Source organism: Miniopterus natalensis, chromosome 19, assembly GCF_054644295.1.
Source record: "Miniopterus natalensis isolate mMinNat1 chromosome 19, mMinNat1.hap1, whole genome shotgun sequence".
NCBI classification, from domain to species: domain Eukaryota; kingdom Metazoa; phylum Chordata; class Mammalia; order Chiroptera; family Miniopteridae; genus Miniopterus; species Miniopterus natalensis.
This window is the reverse complement of record NC_142099.1, coordinates 14,655,647-14,672,762: the sequence shown is the minus strand read 5'-3', so window position 1 is coordinate 14,672,762 and position 17,116 is coordinate 14,655,647. Positions and strand designations below refer to the sequence as shown.

The 17,116-nt window shown below is 43.8% G+C and overlaps 1 protein-coding gene across 11 annotated transcripts in view; it reads left to right on the top strand.

The window, feature by feature from the left end:
* Window positions 1-17,116, top strand: part of ARHGEF11 (Rho guanine nucleotide exchange factor 11) — an 89,358-nt gene that overhangs the window by 24,702 nt on the left and 47,540 nt on the right. For 10 of the 11 annotated variants that reach the window (XM_016221419.2, XM_016221416.2, XM_016221424.2 and 7 more), the window contains 2 exons: window positions 13,880-13,968; window positions 14,886-14,984. In XM_016221419.2, coding sequence (XP_016076905.2) covers window positions 13,880-13,968; window positions 14,886-14,984 — 188 coding nt within the window. The remainder of the gene's footprint in view (window positions 1-13,879; window positions 13,969-14,885; window positions 14,985-17,116) is intronic. The other variant, XM_087827998.1, reaches the window with a different exon arrangement.

Here is a 17,116-nt window from a genome sequence, read left to right as displayed (position 1 = left end):
CTGCACTATTTTACATTCTCATCAGCAATGTATGAATGTTTCGATTCCTCCACATTCTCACCAACACTTGTACCATTATTTTGGTTCTAGCCACCCTAGTGGGTGTGAAGTGATATCACATTGTGGTTTTGATTTGCATTTCCCTAATGACTAATGATATTGAACATCTTTTCATGTGTGTATTGGCCATTTGTACATCTTTAGAGAATCATGCCTGCACCTTAATATGTGCCCCAAATGTCTAAATCACTCCTGTGTGCCAATATATACTGTAGTTATTAAATATTGATAAAGGTAAATGTGATCATAAATACAAAGATTTCTGAGCTATTTGGGAAACATTAAGTATAAATCCATTTTGTACTTGATAAGCAGACTCTTGGTAAAGGTAAAGAGGTCATATGAGAGTCATGATTTTAAGGTTTAATACAAACACACTTGGGTTTTTAAAGATATGTAGGAGTGTTCTAAACTGCCCCTAGAATTTAAGTTCATTCTTAATTATCTACAGATGACGTACCAGGCACATACAGGTGAATGTTCACTTCCTGTGGACTTGAGCTTTACTGACTCCCACTCCTGAGGCAATCTTGGGACCCAACAATAGCTGGGAAGAGAAGCCTTTGAAAGCAAGGACTTGCCTTACCTTTTGTTCCCTTCCCCACCTTTTGAAGGAATGAAGCAGGACTTAGGAGAGTGGCTCCCTTTGCATCTCTCCCAGAGGTGAAGCCATGGGCTCCAAACATAGAGTGAGAAGCTCTGAGAATAAAGGGTGAGATAGAAACACTAAATCCATTTTTCCAGCTTCTCCCAGTGTTGTTATTTCCAGAATGGCCGACACCCCTAATTGATTTGCAGACACATTCCAAGGCCTAGGTGTAATGGAAAGCTCACTGGCCTTGGAGAAGCGTTGAATTCTAGTTCTCACCCTGCCACTGAGGGATGCTGAAAAATTCACTTAAAAGGCAGTCTTAGTTTGCTCAGGCTGCCATAATAAATACCATAGACTGGATGGCTTAAACAACAAAAAATTATTTTCTTACAGTCTGGAAGCTGGAAATCCAAGATTAAGGTGCCACCATGGTTGGGTTTTGGTGAGGGCCCTCTTCCTGGCTTGCAAACAGCTGCCTTCTTGCTATCTCCTCATACGGCCTTTCCTCGGTATGTGCACAAGGAGAGAGAGCAAGCCAAGTCTTCTTATGAGGGCACTAATGCCATCTTTAGGACTGGAATAAGAAGTTCCACTTAACATCCCTGTTGCCGGTACACTGTCAGAGTCTGGGAGAGTCTGGCTGACTTAAAATCTGTACCAACTCCTGTGACAGCGCCCCATGTAAATAGTTTTACAACTTCCGTCTCCCCTGATGAATGTTTTTCTCTTTTGCCCTCCTTTTCTGTCTCCTTTCTCCACGTCTTCCCACGTAGCGCTCTATCCGCAGTCTTTATTCCATCATTCTCTTGCAGTTACTCTCCCTTTCCTTTTGGCTGCTCATCTCACATTGCATGTATTCCATCTCTAACTCTTCCCCTTCCCCCTGCATTGCTTTCCTTTTTCTCATCTCCCATGCCCTGTGATCTTTGTGGAGAAGGGGCTAACACAAGGTGAGGTGCTCTCGCCATAGCCTGCAGAGTAAGCCGCATCTTGGCATCTCTCCCGCCTTCCCCTGACTGCACTGCCTGAGCACGCAGAGCCTCTAGGGAGAGATTCTGACACAAGTCATTTGGGATTTCAAGAGCTGCAAACCACGGCCAGTCTGGCCCTGCAGGCACCTGTCTTTACTGGGCATGTGGCACAGGGCTCATGCTACTGTCTGGGTCCTTGGTTCTCTGGCTCAGGCCCTTGGCACATTTACAGTTAGTGTATTATGGGGATGTTATCACATACCAGTCAAATCAAAGGTTCAGCATGATCCAGAGAACAGGGTGCCAGCGGGTGGTGAAACTTTACATCGGTGACTACCATCTTCTCACTGCCTTCCTGACCTCACCCCTGTCCACGTGTTGGGAAGGTCAGAGCCCCCTTACTTCCCCTGGTGCAACCTTCCACTCCAGAGGGGAGAGGAGTCCTCTTCTTGCCTGCAGAACCCCTTTTTTCCCTAAGCTGTGGAAAGAGTGACAGAGAACCTAGATTCTGCCATTTCTGCCCTGTGATTACAGTGCTTTTGCTGGGATGCACACTTGCTCCCCACTTCCCTCCCTCAGCCCCACTCTGTTTTCAAATCAGAACTGGCCTCAGGATTGGGAGGAATCTTGGTCATCCTCTAATTAATCTGACCCTCTGATTCTTAGCCCATGTGGTTGTGGGGCTCCATCTTAAATAGCTCTAGCTTCCCTTTGGCTGTCTGGTCCCTTCAATTTGTGACTTGTTGCCAGTGGCCATTTGTCAGCTGGTTTGCCGAACAAGTGGATTAAATAGTGGTTTGTGTGTAGAATCCTGTATTTTGTAGTGAATGCTGTGTGTGTATACAGTGCCTGTGCAAAAAACAACACTTGTTTTCTCCAGCTGGCCAGCAGAGGAGAGAATTACAAAGATATTTCAAAAGTGGAAGACACATCCTTTCCACTCAGGGAGTTTACAGCTTAGTTTGGGGAACCCAGAGATGTGGAAGCGTGTTGATTTAAGAATCCTTAGAAAAAGAGTATCAAGCATGCATTTAATACCCAGGTCAGGCCTTTGCAGTATGAGCTCCAGCGAAGTGCTCCTCTTTTTGGTCATTCTGAATCTGCCAAATATAACTTGAAATAAATGGTTTGAATGGTTGTTTATGTTTTACACTGATTTTATTGTAAGAAACTACCAATAGTACAGAGTAAATTTATGAAGGCCGAGGTTATGCCTGCCTAGGGGGAAAGGTGGCCAAGAGAGGCTAACTCAAGGAAAGCTGCTTGGGATTAATATGTTTTAAGTCAGATTTTGATGGGTGGAATTGGGTCAGAACCAGGCTACTTTGGGGCTTTTCTCAGTCTGCTCTGTCAGCCACAATTCTGGGGTGTCTGGAATGGCCTCAAGAAATTGCCTTGACAACCTTCAGTTCTGATCTCTGAGCCGTACCTGTTCAAAAGCCCCATTAGGGTGTTAAAGTCTACTCCCTATTAGTGTGTCACCCCTCCTTATCCTCTGTACTGTCCAACATTAACTTCACCTCCAGAGAGTCCCTGGAGATGATTCTAGGGTGTTCGGACCCACTGAAGGCCTTCAACATTATGGGCATGAGGGTTGGGAACAGCCCTGAGACCACTGGGAGCAATAAGGGACGGCATTCTGTTTTGTAATCATGTGCCCAGGACAGTCATTTGAGCTAAACTGAGCAAATCCACCCTTCAAGTAATGGACAGTAACACTGCAATGAAGAAGGAAAGTACTGCGCCAAGTACCCTTGTGCTGGAGTGTGAAGTAATTTCAGGATAGAAAAGCAGCATATTTAGTAAAGAAGGCAAGGCGTGGCATTTCTTCCTGTTAGCCCAGATTAAGAGGAGCTGTGATGGGTAAATTTCCTACAGAACCCCTCCAGGATCTTGGAAATAAAGAGGTAGAATCCTAGATATCTTTGGACTTCTAGGTGTCACCTTTTTCCTCCCATGTCCAGCCAAGGTTGTTCCCTGTCTAGAGAGACTAAGGTTGCTGTTTCTGGTTGTACCAGATCCCTTCATTTTCATTTTTGGGGGTCTCACCTAGGGAACTCCCTCCTAATACCACTTTGTGGGAAGTAAGGAATGTAACAAAGTAAGGATTGTAATGAAGAATGCTTTTCTTTCTGTCAAAATTGTTTTCATCGCTTGCTGCCATTCAGTGTTAGTTATGTCCATGAGAGGACTTCTTTCCTCCCTCACCCCACCCTTCTTTAGTTTCCTGGAAATGGAGTAGGGGCTGGAAGAGAGAAAGGATGGAAATTCCCATTGCATCTCTCTCTTCTGTGCAGTGGTTGAGATGAGGTTTGGGTGAGGGGGTAGGGAGAGGTAGAGAGATGGAGTCAGCCCTGGAGGGAGAGGCCGAGAGACTGCTGAGCCAATGGTATGGGCCTAATTACTCCTCTGCCTTGAGCTTGCCTGTAATTGTGGTTTCTGGGAGCCAGCACATCCTGGAAATCTGCTGGGACAGCGGAGATTTGGGATGGAGTTGAATTTTCCACTTGGAACAGCTTGCCCAGCACCCATCTTTGGTTGGAAGATTGGGTGAGTTCCTAAAGCTCAAAAGGGGCAATTAGGATAGTCAGGACTAGCAGGCCTTCCTTTGGAACTGGATGAGAGGTCGTATACTCTGAAATTCTGGACACTGGGAAAGTTCAGAGAGGCAAGTAGCAGGACCTCGTGAAGAGTTATATGCTAGAAGTTAGGAGATCAGTTCTAACCTTGAGCAAGGGCCATAATGTTCCTACACCTTAGTTTTCCCATCTGTCATTTGATTTAAACATCTGTCTTTTTTTACAGGGATATTCCTAAATAATAGATGGGGAAATGCTAGACTAATATAAGGGAGCAACTTAAGTCCCCTTTTTCCCATGGTGGTGGTAATAAAATAGCTAATATACATAATGATTATTTATTGTGTACCCTGTGCTGAATGCTTTAATGAATGGCATTACTTAATTTTATAACAATCTAGTGGAGTAGTTACCTACCTCTGCTACAGACAAGGAAATCTGAGGTGGAGAGATTACATACCTTGCGTAAGATCACAGAGCCAGTGTCAGCATCAGGATTACCAACCCAGTGATTTGATTCCAAAACCTGTGCATTTGGCCTGCAGACATAAATGGTAATCTGCATTGTGTTTTACACTTGTGCCAAGAAACACCCAGAGCCAGACTGGCTTAGTGAGATTTGGCTGTTGGGCTTGGAGTCAGGGAATCTGAGTTTCAGTCCTGGTCCGAGCCCTCACTAACCCTGCGACCTCATGCAAGTCCTTTATCTTCTCTGAACTGCAGCTTCCTCATCTATAAAATGGGTATGTTTAGAGTTGTTCTGAGGATCAAATGAGATGCTGCCCAGCACAATACCTGTCACCCAGCAGATGCTTAATAACATTGCTCTCACTGTTGTACAGCCCTTTCAATATGAAAGATTTAATTTACTGGGAAGAAGTATGAGAGACAGCAGCACTTGCTGGAAGTGGCCAGGGCCACTGCTCTAAAAACCCTTGTCTTCCCACAAAATGTCCTGGCACTTCCCCTAGTGAAGGCTGCAGCTGGCTTACTCTCTTTATTTGTAGTAGCTAGATTGGCAGCCCCAGAAGTGTCTGGATAGGCGGGGCCAGTGGAGCATTCTTTTGGTTTGTGGCCACTCTACCTCCTCTCGGGGGAATGTGTCTGAGTTTGTTGCTTGGAGTTGTCTTAGGCGGGTTTATGTTTTAACAACCTTGGCTGTCCAGCAGTCTTAGTCCCATCAGTCAACTTGAAGGATGGAGGGAGGGTCGAGTGGTGATGAAACTGTAGTGACAGCTACAGGGGTCCCTGGCTGCTGGGTAAGTTGACTCAGATTTTCTCTGGCTGGACTTCTGTCAGCTTCCTAGCCAACTGTGTCTGTAAAAGTATACTTTGTAGAGCACAGGTTATTGGTGGGGGACCTAGGCCAGGTGGCTGGAGGTGTAGGTGCTGAAAAAACACAAAATAGAATACATAAGTCCCTACTTCAGAACAGGTATTTTATTAGACAGAACAGAGATAGAATACTTGATGTGCTTATAGCCCAAGTCAGATGCTTGAGGGTTAGAAGGATGCAAAGAATATGTTGATTATTCCTAAGTCATCAGTAGAGAGTTAATTGAGGAAAGCTTCCTGAAGGAGGGGAGTTTCCAGGCAATTTTTACAAGGATGGAACAAGGAATTTGTAGGGAGCCTGTTGCAAGCTGGGAAGGAACCTCCCCCATCCACCCGTCTTTCCTCTCTCTGCTTCTGGCGGGACTTCCTGAAATCACTAGCTAAGAATGCAGAGTAGAGACACTCAGCCTGTGACACTCTGGGCCCCCCCTCCCCCCTTACAGTTGGTAGCTTAGATGTTGTGACTAGATTTGCATCTCTCAGCTGGAGAAAGGGTGCTGCCTCCCTGAGGTAGAAAAGGGATTGCAAAGAAGAGCAGCCTTTCTACCAGCTGCTCAGGTTACCCCATGAGATACTTGCTTTATGGTTTAACCTCAGCAGTTTTAAAACTGACTAACTTCCCTCTGCCCCCAAGTACTTTCCTATCAATTTTGGTATGAAGTCAAGGAAGCAACTAATTTAAAGTCCACCTTAAATTAGAAGGGTGAATCTTCGGAGCCAAATGACAAAATTTTTAAAAGCAAAATGAAGGTCCGGCCGGCGTGGCTCAGCGGTTGAGCATCAACCTATGATCCAGGAGATTGAGGTTCGATTCCTGGTCAGGGCACATGCCCAGGTTGCAGGCTCCATCCCCAGTTGGGGGTGTGCAGGAAGCAGCCGATCAATGATGACTGTCTCATCATTGATGTTTCTCTCTCTCCCTCTCTCTAAAATCAATAAAGTTTTGTGTTTTTTTTTAAAGAAGGAAAATGAAGACTTCTTAGATTGGCCATTAATTCTGGGTTAATTTTTTATGGTTCTTTATTTGTGCCAATAATAAAAATTCACTCAAATAACAATTCTATTTATATAAAGTATAAAGCAAAGTATGCCAAGCCAACTCATTCTTTATTTTCTCTTGATGATAAGTGTGTGTTTATGATATTCTGATGTCTACAAAGTTTATATGCATATGTAATCTGATTTCATCTTCAACACATATGTATTGATTATCTACTGTGTACTAGGTTCTGGAGCTGTTGTGTGCTCTAGAGAACAAGAGACAATGAAGCTTATCATTAAACAGGGAAAGCAGACATTAAACAATCAACAAAAAAAGTACCCAAATAATTAGTTGCTATTGAGTTAGGCACTGCAAAGGGAAATTGCAGGGGTGATCCAGCCTGGTGGGATGTTAGAATGTTTAGCACAGGGCCTTCCCTGAAGAAGAGGTGGTTATGCTGTATAGTAAAGAATGCGTATGAGTTGGCTTGGCCAAGGCAGGAGAGAAGGTTCCTGGGGTTGACTGTATATATAGTGAGCAAGGAGGGGAGTGGCAAGAGATTATGTGGCTTGAGAGTAAGCATGAGGATGTCACAGAGGACCTGTTAGGACGTGTTAAGGATTTGGAATTTTACACAAGGACAGTGGAAAACCACTAAAGTGTGATATATGTTCTAGTTTATTTTTAAAAGATCACTCTGTGTGTAGAGAATGAACAGGCTCTGGAGGAGTGGAAGCTGGAGTAGATGTGAGGAGATCAGTTAGTTGTTCTAGGTGAGAGATGATGGTGTCTTACACCAGCCTGTGACGGGGAGGAGCAAAAGTAAGTGGATTCCAGAAATATTAATGGGTATAATCAGCAGGACTTGGCAGTTGATTAGAGGGGGGAATGTCAGGGATAACTCAGATTTCTGGCGTGAGTGACTGCACGGTACTATTTCCTGAGAAGGAAATGTTTGCTCTGGAGCAGAGCTAGGCTTGGGTTGGGGAGGTTGATTTCAGTTGGAACATTTTTGCTTTGAGGTATATTGGTGAAGGTGATTTGGTCCTCCCAGTCCCACTTTGAGGAAAATGGGATGATCCACATTTGTGAGGAAAATGGGATGATCCACATTTGTGAGGAAAATGGGATAATCCATATTTGTGATTAAGAAACTTAGGTTTGGAGAGGTTGGGCGACTTGCCTGAGATGACGTATCCAGGAGAATGCTGGGACTAAGCTTGAGCCTGTACAGCAGGTTCTCGAATAAAGTCATTTAACTCATTGTTTGGTTATAATGTTAAGATCCTATAAGATCTTAGCTCTTACTTAGATCAGTCTGTGGCAAAATTGGTTTAGTTGTACATCGTTTCGCTGCAGTTCCAAGAACCCATCAATAACTTTAAGTGAGGACTTACTGTATTTTATTCCTAAGGCCCTATTTCCCAAACCATACCATGTGGGCTGTGTGCTAAGTATTAAATGTTGAATCGAGCTAGTCAGCCCTCTCAACTCCTGTGCACACACCTGTCTGCCAAGTTGTCTGCCCTGACAAACAGTCCTAAAATCTCTTGTTCTTAAAGAGACCTTCATGGAAGTAAGAAGGAGAGTATTCCTGGCTTTGCCCTCCCTAGATTTAGAACACACCAGGAGTTGTCCTCTCTTTCCATTTTTTGTTCAGTCACTCATTCTTGTCCTGCTCACCTCACCTCTGACACATGTTGAGCATTGGTCACCCCATGGAGTGACCATTTGCATGCGACTTTACTCTGTCAACCTATGGTTGTTGGTGCCAGTTGAGTGCCAACATGAATTCTCAGTTTGGGGAACAGTGAATAAGGAAACTATTCAGTGCAAATAGCTCAGTTGTGATACAGCACAGCTGTGGAACAGCTCAGTAGTGTTACAGATCACAGGGCAGCAGCACAGCTGTGAAATGGCCCTGAGGCAAGGTGGCCCTGCTCTGCTCCAGTCTGCCCCACCTCCAGCCTGGTGTGCAGACAGACCACTGCTCTGCTCTGCTTGGGAAACACAGTCTTTGGTGGAAAGGGAAAGTATGCTCTATGGGACACAGGGGAGCTGACTTGCAGTTTTATTGGTCCAAAAAGCACAGTCCTGATTGGTCAGCGTGGAGTAGTTCTGATTGGTCAGTGAAAATTCTGTGGGGGATATAGCTGCATAGCTCTGATTTGACAGGGAAAGTCTCAGTCCTATTGGTTGAAATACAATTCCAAGAACTCCTTTATAAGGGTTGACTCAACCAGCAGGAAAGCAGTGCAGGCTTTTCCCTGAAGTGTGGCTTGTGTGAGGGACCCCTATTTAGAAATGGCTGCTAGGCTCTGTTTTTTGTTGTTGTTTTTTAAGTTTGAGCCAGTTAGCCACCAGGAGTCCTTCTTTCTCAGGACCCATAATACTTTCAAAGAACTTAACAAACATTGCCTCTTTGATCCTCACATCAGCTCTGAAAGAAAGGGCATGTATATTCCTTCAGCAAACGTTTCCCGAGCAGGCACCCACCACACACCAGTCACTATGCTGGAACTTGGCTGGTGATACAAGGATGACTAAGCCCCTGTCCTTGTTCTCAAGGGGTTTTAGGTCTCATAAGGAAAACCTATGATAGACTCAGAAGTTAAGGGACTTGGTTTTTTGTTTTTGTTTTTAAAAAGTATATCTTTATTGATTTCAAAGAGAGGAAGGGAGGGGGGGGGAGAGATAGAAACATCAATGATGAGAGAGTCATTGATCGGCTGCCTCCTGCACGCCCCCTATTGGGGATCGAGCCCACAACTCAGGCATGTGCCCTGACTGGGAATCTAACCACTATCCCCTGGATCCTAGGTTGATGCTCAACCGCTGAGACATGCCCAGCCAGGCAAGGGACTTGTTTTGAAAGTTCTTTAAAGTTATGGCCCTCAGAATAAGGAATCACTTGGGCTGCTTGTTAAAATAAAAATAGATTCCAAACCTGCTGAATTGGATCCCCAAGGTTGGAGTTTCCAGTGACTCATAACACTGCTCTTCAGCTAGTAGATGATCTAGTTGAGATTTGAGCCTTTTCTGGCCATATTGCCAGAGACTTTTTCCCTCCATTTGTCATCCCCTAGTTTTACAGATGAGAGAACTGACGCAAGTGGGAGTCAACTGCCCACAGTGAATTAGAGACAGAACTGGGATTAGCACCTGAATTTCCTGGATTCCTACATCTAACCTATTTCTACAACAACATCTAGAGTGTTAAATTAACTTTGCACTCTGGTTCTGATTGAAACTGCTTTCCATGTCCTTTTATTTCTAAATTTATTCAACTGTATAAGCTCTCAGGGAGCATTTGTGTCACATTCTGTCAGCAGGGATTGTCTGCAAACAGGTCTCTGCCTTTACTGTAGGGATACACAGACCTGAGAGGCTGTGTTTGTCAGCCTCAGACCACAGGGAAAATTCTACCCGGAGGCAGAATCCTTGGAGAGTTAGGGTGCCAGGAGGCTGCTTAAAGCTCCTCCTTGGTAGATAAGGGAAACCAGACCAGTAAGGCCTGGTCAGGGTTCACTGAGTGTGGATTTTATCTAGAACTAAGGTCCTGGCAGGGTAGCTCCTTCCTGGCTTTGGGGAGGGACTCAGGAATATTACTTCACTCCAGATTCAAGAGACCTAGGCGAACCTATGTATAGTGTGCTTTTTATCTCTATCTGTCATATGTGTCTGTATATATACATATACCATATGTATTCTGTATATCTCATGTGTATGTCATATATGTGTGTGCACATGTGAGGTGTACATATTATACATGTGTGTATATATTGTGTGCATGTATGTGTATGTATGTATATAAAAAAGAATGTAGGAGAGAAGTTCTAATGAAAACCAGTTAGATCTACATATGGCCACAGGTCATATAACATTTTGTCTAGGGGCACAGACCTTGAAGTCAGACCAACTTTATGCACATCTTAACTCCATTTATTTAACCTCCATCTTCACTTGTCTGAAAATGGATGTACTACCTACGTCACCAGGCTGTTGTGATGATTAAATGAGATAACGTCTGTTGAATGTTCAGCTCAGGGCCTGGTAGGTAGTAAGAACTTAATCGTTATCATCACAGAACAGGGATATTCTAGGCCTTTTCCTCATTTACGTATTTGTGGTGGGATGAGGGTAAGGACCAAAGGACCAGGAACTTCCCACTGAGGGGCTTGATACCACCCAGCTTCATCCAATTGTCACCATGGGAAACTGTGAGCCCAAAGGTGCCAGAGCTTATGCCTTTTCAAGAGAAAACAGAAGCCTGTATTTTTAAATGTGAAATTGCCTGCTTTTCACATTTTAACAACTAATTATTTTTAAATACACACAACGCAAACCTACCACACCATAGACCAACAGAAGGGATATATAGGCTGGTTCCCAGTTTTCAGCTCTGCAGTCTGAAAGGTCACCAGACACTTCCTTGCTGTGTCACACCTTCTGGGCTAGGGTGCAGAGTGCGTTTTTTGACACATGTTAACAGAGTCTGCCTGTTCTGTGCCTGGTGCTGCTGGAGAGCATATGGGAAGTACTCGTAACCTTTGCCCTCTAGCAGAGAGGCAGGACTAACACACCAGATGACAAGGATCAGGTAGGAGGTAGGAGGTAGGAGCTACTTGAGCGTGGTCCACATCATAAAGAACAAGGAAATGGAAGCTTTCCATGAACCAATAGGGAGCTACTTGGAGAATATATTAAATGAAGAAAAGCAAAGTATAAAAGGTACAGGATACTACCTGTTATGTAAGAAGAAAGAAACTAAGAATATTTATATGTATTTGCTTAGTTTTGCAGAAACAAACAGAAAGGAAACCAAAAACAACTGAAAATGGTTACTTGGGGAAGAGTGGGATGAAGGGATAGGGACACTTCTGATTATGCTTTTAAATTTTCAGTTTTAGTGAGATATAGTTTACGTACAGCACTGTATAAGTTTAAAGTACACAGCATGACATGTATATTGTGAAATGATTACCGCATTAAGTTTAGTTATCATATATAGATTCTAGAACATTTATTAAATGATGAACTAAGCTGAATCTTTACCTTGGGTGAAGAGGAGGGGGTTGTGGTCAGAAAATGATGGATAGACTAATTTGAAGAAAGCCAGAAGTTGTAGCTTCTGGAAGCTTACCTTCTTGTCTAGCTTATAGATACAGTAATGAGGAGTAGCATAGGAAGAACATCTAGAAGAAGGAACAGTGTGGGCAAAGACAAAAGCCAGAAGCCATAGCAAGTGAAAGGAGAACAACTAAGAGCAGGGACCAAGAATAGGATGGAGCCCTCACTATGTCAGACCCCCGGGGCCTGATCAGAACCACTCTGCCTTCATGGCTCCTGCAACCCCATCTGTATAGTCCAACAGACAAGCAAACAAGCAGTTCCTTTGGGTGTTCGTTCTGCCAGAAGATCAGGTTCTGGGAGCTGTGGCAGGCATCGGAGGCTGACCAGCATCAGGCAGCCAGTTCGATGCCGATGCCGTGGCTTAATGGCCTAGCTTGAAGACAGGATGACCTTTCTCTGGAATACAATAGGGAAGCTCTAAAAGGTTTTAAGCAGCAGAATGACTGGGCATTTTAGTAGCCTCACTCTCCTCCATTGTGGCCAATTTCCATACCTGGGGCCATGATAGCTTGATTGTGGTTTCTTCCAAGCCAACCATTTCCAGTGTCTTGTCTAGTTTATGTCTTGTTTTGTTTTATCTTTCTCTTCTTTCCTGTGTTGTGCTCTCCTGGGCCCCACGCTCTCCTCTTGATGTGCTTCTCTCTCTGATCCAAAGATCAGCCAGTAAAAAGCAGTCTCACCTGTCCAGGTAAGAGGGGTGCCAGGGTGAGGGAGGGGAGACCCTCCTCTTTTAAATTTAAAAGTTATTTATTTGAATTGTATTGTGTTTATTATTTGGATAGATAAAACCTTCACATGGTTCAGAATTTAAAAGTTGCAAATGAAAATATAATGAAAAATTTCCAGCTCCATCCCTGTGCCCTGGGCACTGTTTTCCTTCCTCAGAAGCTACTGATGCTGTTTCTTTTATACCCTTTCAGAGATATTTTAGATACTTTATGCATGTGTAAGCAAATATTTTAACATATAAACAAATAATTGCCTTTTTATCTCTTTTAGCCACTTTTTTTCTGTCCACAGTTCTGCATCTTACTTTTTTCACTCAGCAACACGTCTTAGAGACCGTTCCTCGTGGTTTATAAAGAGCTCCTCCTTTTGTAGGCTGAATACTGTGTCAGTCCATTAATATACTGCAATTTATTTAACCAGCAATCACCCATCGTGAACATTTAGATTCTTTCCAATGTTTTGTCACTGCAAGCAGTGTTTCATGAATAGCCTTATACATGGTCATTTACTGTAGATGTGAATAGGAGACTCTTTGGAAGGGCATCAACTATTGACTAGGAACCGGCAATTTGGACACTTCTCTAAAAAGGGGAGGCATAGCAATGATTTGTGCTGCTGTCCCTGCTGGGGTGTCCTATTAAAGGAGATCGAGCAAAAAAATGTTCTGGTTTAGTGATCTCATAGATACCTTCAGGTTTTAGGATCTTAATAGTTTCTAAGCAAGGTGCCTCAGGTTGGTGGTAGGAATGGGCCTGAATGTGGGGTTAGAATGCTACCACCAACTAGACCAGATTCCCGTTCTCCCATGGTACCCACAAGATAATGGAATTTTCCAAGGTTTGAGTCATTGCTATATCCTGCTTTCTAGAAAAGTGTACAAGTTGCCAGTTACCCAACATGTTAGTACCAAATGCCCAGATACCCTCCTAGAGACGCTGCTGGGGGAGGGATGAAGAAATGAAGCTGAAGTGGGGAAGGGCATTTCTTGCCACCACCGCGGCTCTCTGCTGTGCTCATGCAGGCTTCTGTATGTTTTTTACTCACCCCATTCTTGCCCTCCAGTCTCCCTTTCCTTTACCTAAAACTAATTGGCTGTTTATTTTTTCCTGTCTTTTTCTCGCATTCATTTTCTCTGGTGCTCTGTTCTGTTCCATCAGCCCCATTGCAGCCTGGTAAGACCCAACAAGCATGTGTCTTTGGGCACAGCCTGTTCTTGCTATTGTCTCTTTGTCTTCTGACTCCAGGAAGGGCTATTTCCCTTCACACTTTGGTGGGTATTAAAGAGATCATGTTAATCCTGCCAGCCTAGGAGTCCAGACAGGTGGTATTACTAGTGGTGTAGACATGGCTAATCTTCCACCAGGTTGAGTAGGTCCGAGGGTAGAGGGTTGGTCTCTCAGTGTCCAAAACATGGGGCCACTTTTGACAGGGCTTTTTTCCACTACAACATGGGTCCCTCCCTGCCCTCCTCACTGATACGGTTTTATTACTCCTTCAGGTTAAGTAGCCTGTCTTTGGGAGATTCAGCACCTGAGCGCAAGTCCCCTTCCCACCACGGCCAACCCTCTGACACCTCTGAGACAACAGGTAACCTTCTTCTTGGGGCCTTAACACAATGATACAGGCATACACTCATACAGACTAATCCTGTACCCTAGATATAAAGCTGCTTAGCCTTTATATGAGCTCATAATGCGTACTAGGCATTGTTACATGTTGTATATAAATTTCCTCATTTAGTCCCTATATCAACTATAGAAAGTAGATTTTATTACCCCTGCTTTGTAGATGAGGAAGCTGGGGCTCAGAGAAATTAAGAAACTTGCCCAAGTGCACAAGCATGTAGGGAACAGAGTCAGAACCTGAAACCAATGGGTTTTAAATCTGGAACTCATGCTTTGTCAATTACAAGAAGCAGTCACACGTACCTGCACACACATGATGCCTGATACGCATCCACAGGGGCAGAGATAGCCTTTCTTGTTGTCTGTGTTTGCGTATGGAGGTACATGTGAAAAAACGGTTTTCTCTTGTCATTTATCCTTTCCTGGATTTGGCAAGGGACCAGCCCTGGGTCACCTTGTATAAGTTGTCCAGCTCTGCGAAGAGTCAACAAGCACTAGTGTCCCGTCTGCTGCATTCACTGTATGTAATTAGACAGAAAACTTGAAGTCTCACTGGGCTTCAGTCCCGGGACTGCTTCTCTGTAACGTTAGTCTTCAGCCTGCGTTGGCCCTGCCCCTTCTTCTGCCAGTTTCACCCAGACAGACAGGGAGAGACGGACATGTACAAGAGAAACAAGCATCTCAGAGAGGGTGCTTTCTTGTATGGAATACAGGATTAATCACTGAGGGAGGCAAGTCATTGCCATAGCATTTGGAAAAGGTAAGTCTGGGAATCTGGTTATCTGGAAAGGTTTTTCTAGAGGAAGAAACATGGGGCTTTCCTGGGTTGGTCTCGGCTTGTGTGCACTAACCTTCTCTCTCCCTCTCACCACTCACCAGGTCTTGTTCAACGCTGTGTCATCATCCAGAGGGACCAGCATGGCTTCGGCTTCACAGTCAGTGGGGATCGCATTGTTCTGGTACAGTCTGTGCGGCCTGGTAAGTGTTGCATCCCTTCTGCAGTGGACAGTTCCCACAAAGCCACCTTCTATGTGACAGTGCTGCATAACGTGGAGAACTTACATGTCATTTCTGTCTGAGGGCCTGAGAAGTCCTGGAGGGTACAGTTGAATTACTCTAGAACTGGTTCCCCAGAGGCATCTGGGAAAGTCTCCACAATTCTAAGCCACTAGGGCAGAATTTCTAGGGATGACACTTTATGCTCACTTCCCCTGTCCAGAAGTATAAAAACAACAGAATTGCCTTCAGGTCAGGTAGATGCCTGGTTGCCCTCCAAGAGAGCTCTTCACCCTGGGTCAGAGGATGCCAAGGAGGAGTCAAAGACCTGCTCTCTTCCTACCCACCTTCACATAGCCTCACTTGGCGCACAGGTCATCACCCTTCTGCAGCTGTTTAAACTGAGACAGGTCCAAATGTATTTGCAAATACAATTAACATTAAATAATAAACTACCAAAAGATAAATGATGCATGTTGGACAGTATGGGGAGGAAATGGTGTTTGGAAATTTGTGTTTGGGTAGTTGTGGTATAATCATTTTTCTTCTGATCAGTTCAGGAAGCCTTCTTATAAGAAATAGGATTTCAGGAGTAGTTTGAGAGATGGGAGTGAAAAACACATTGGCAGGGTAGGAATTTGGTGGGAAAGGAGTAAAGAGTGGGAGGACATCGTAAGCAAGTCAGTCAAGTGACCAATTAGGTATGAAAGAGTTTCAAATATTTCAAAGCATAGTTATATGTCAGGTGAGAGAATCATTGTTGATAGTAATCCAGGCTGAAGAAGATAGGAAATGAGCGTGGGGAAGAATGTAAAGCAAGTGTCCCAAAGAGGGGTGGACAGTAGTGTAGCAAATGGGGTTGGGCCTGGTGACACAGAGTATCGTGGGCTTGGTTTATAGAAGATACAAGGAAAGGGGTAGGAGCAGGCTAGTGTTTCACACTAAGTACAGTGCAAAATGGGAAGGAAAATATACTTTAAGTAATTTTGGAAAGATTTGGGATTTGTTTATGGAAAAGACAAAAAGAGAATGTTAAATTTATGACCAAAATGAGGTAAATGGATCATGCAGGAATATAAACAATTACAACTACTTAACTTTTATCAGTGGGGAGTTTGTTTTTCATATCCTAGGGTAGAGCTCTGAAAAAATACTTTTATTCTTTGCTTCCCTTGTTCTCTCAAGGTTCCTGGACTAGGTGAGACAGCTAATGGGACTGCCAGTGACTTGTACTTTGCCTTTATGGTCTCTTTGATATAGGAAGTTTGGGGATCCCCTCCAGTGAAGTATGAGTTCAGCACTCCTTCAGTTTTTCCTCCCCTTAGGCCAGAGCAGAGTCAGACCCAAAAAGGAAAGAACAAAAGAATGGGTTGTGGCAAAATACGAGTTTTGAGAAATACGCGCATGTGTGTGTATTTTGGGAAGGAGAGAGGAAGAGACTTAATTTGGATTGGCATTGAAATCACAGAATAACACAGCAGTTATTTTCTTTTCAGATATTAGGTTCCTCTGGTTCACTCTTTCTCAAAGCGTAGTCTTTGTTCTGCCTGTATCAGAATCGCCTAGATGCTACAATGGTTGAAAGCCATAGTCCTGGGCCCTGCTTCAGAAGTACTCTATCGCTTTCTAGCAAGGGGGCCAAGGAATGTGCTCTGTAATTAATTCCCCCAGTGATTCTTGTGCTTACTGAAGTCTGAGAACTTCTGCTCTAATTCCTTAACTCTGAAGAGTTCTTTTTTTAAAATCACTAAGTTATTAGAAGGCATGTGTATTTCATACGTTCTGGCAAAATGGCTCTTTCTTCTGCACCTTTAGTTTCTAGATGACAGCGTAAGAGAGAGTTTTCAGCTCTTTGCAAGTGGGAATAAGTAGCACTTTACATGAGGGCAGTCTCAAGTCCCAATGTTGAAAAGCCAAATTAGAATGTAGTCATCACTGTAATTTCTCTTTTTAAGACTACAAACATCTAGATGTGCCTTGTGGGAGTTTTATTTTGATCAGATGAATGCAACTTACAGATGTAATGATCATTTTGAGAGTGACTGACAAAAAAATCCTGATTTTTATGCTTCTCATTAACTTGTCTCAGTGTTTCTTGTGCTTCCTGGATATAA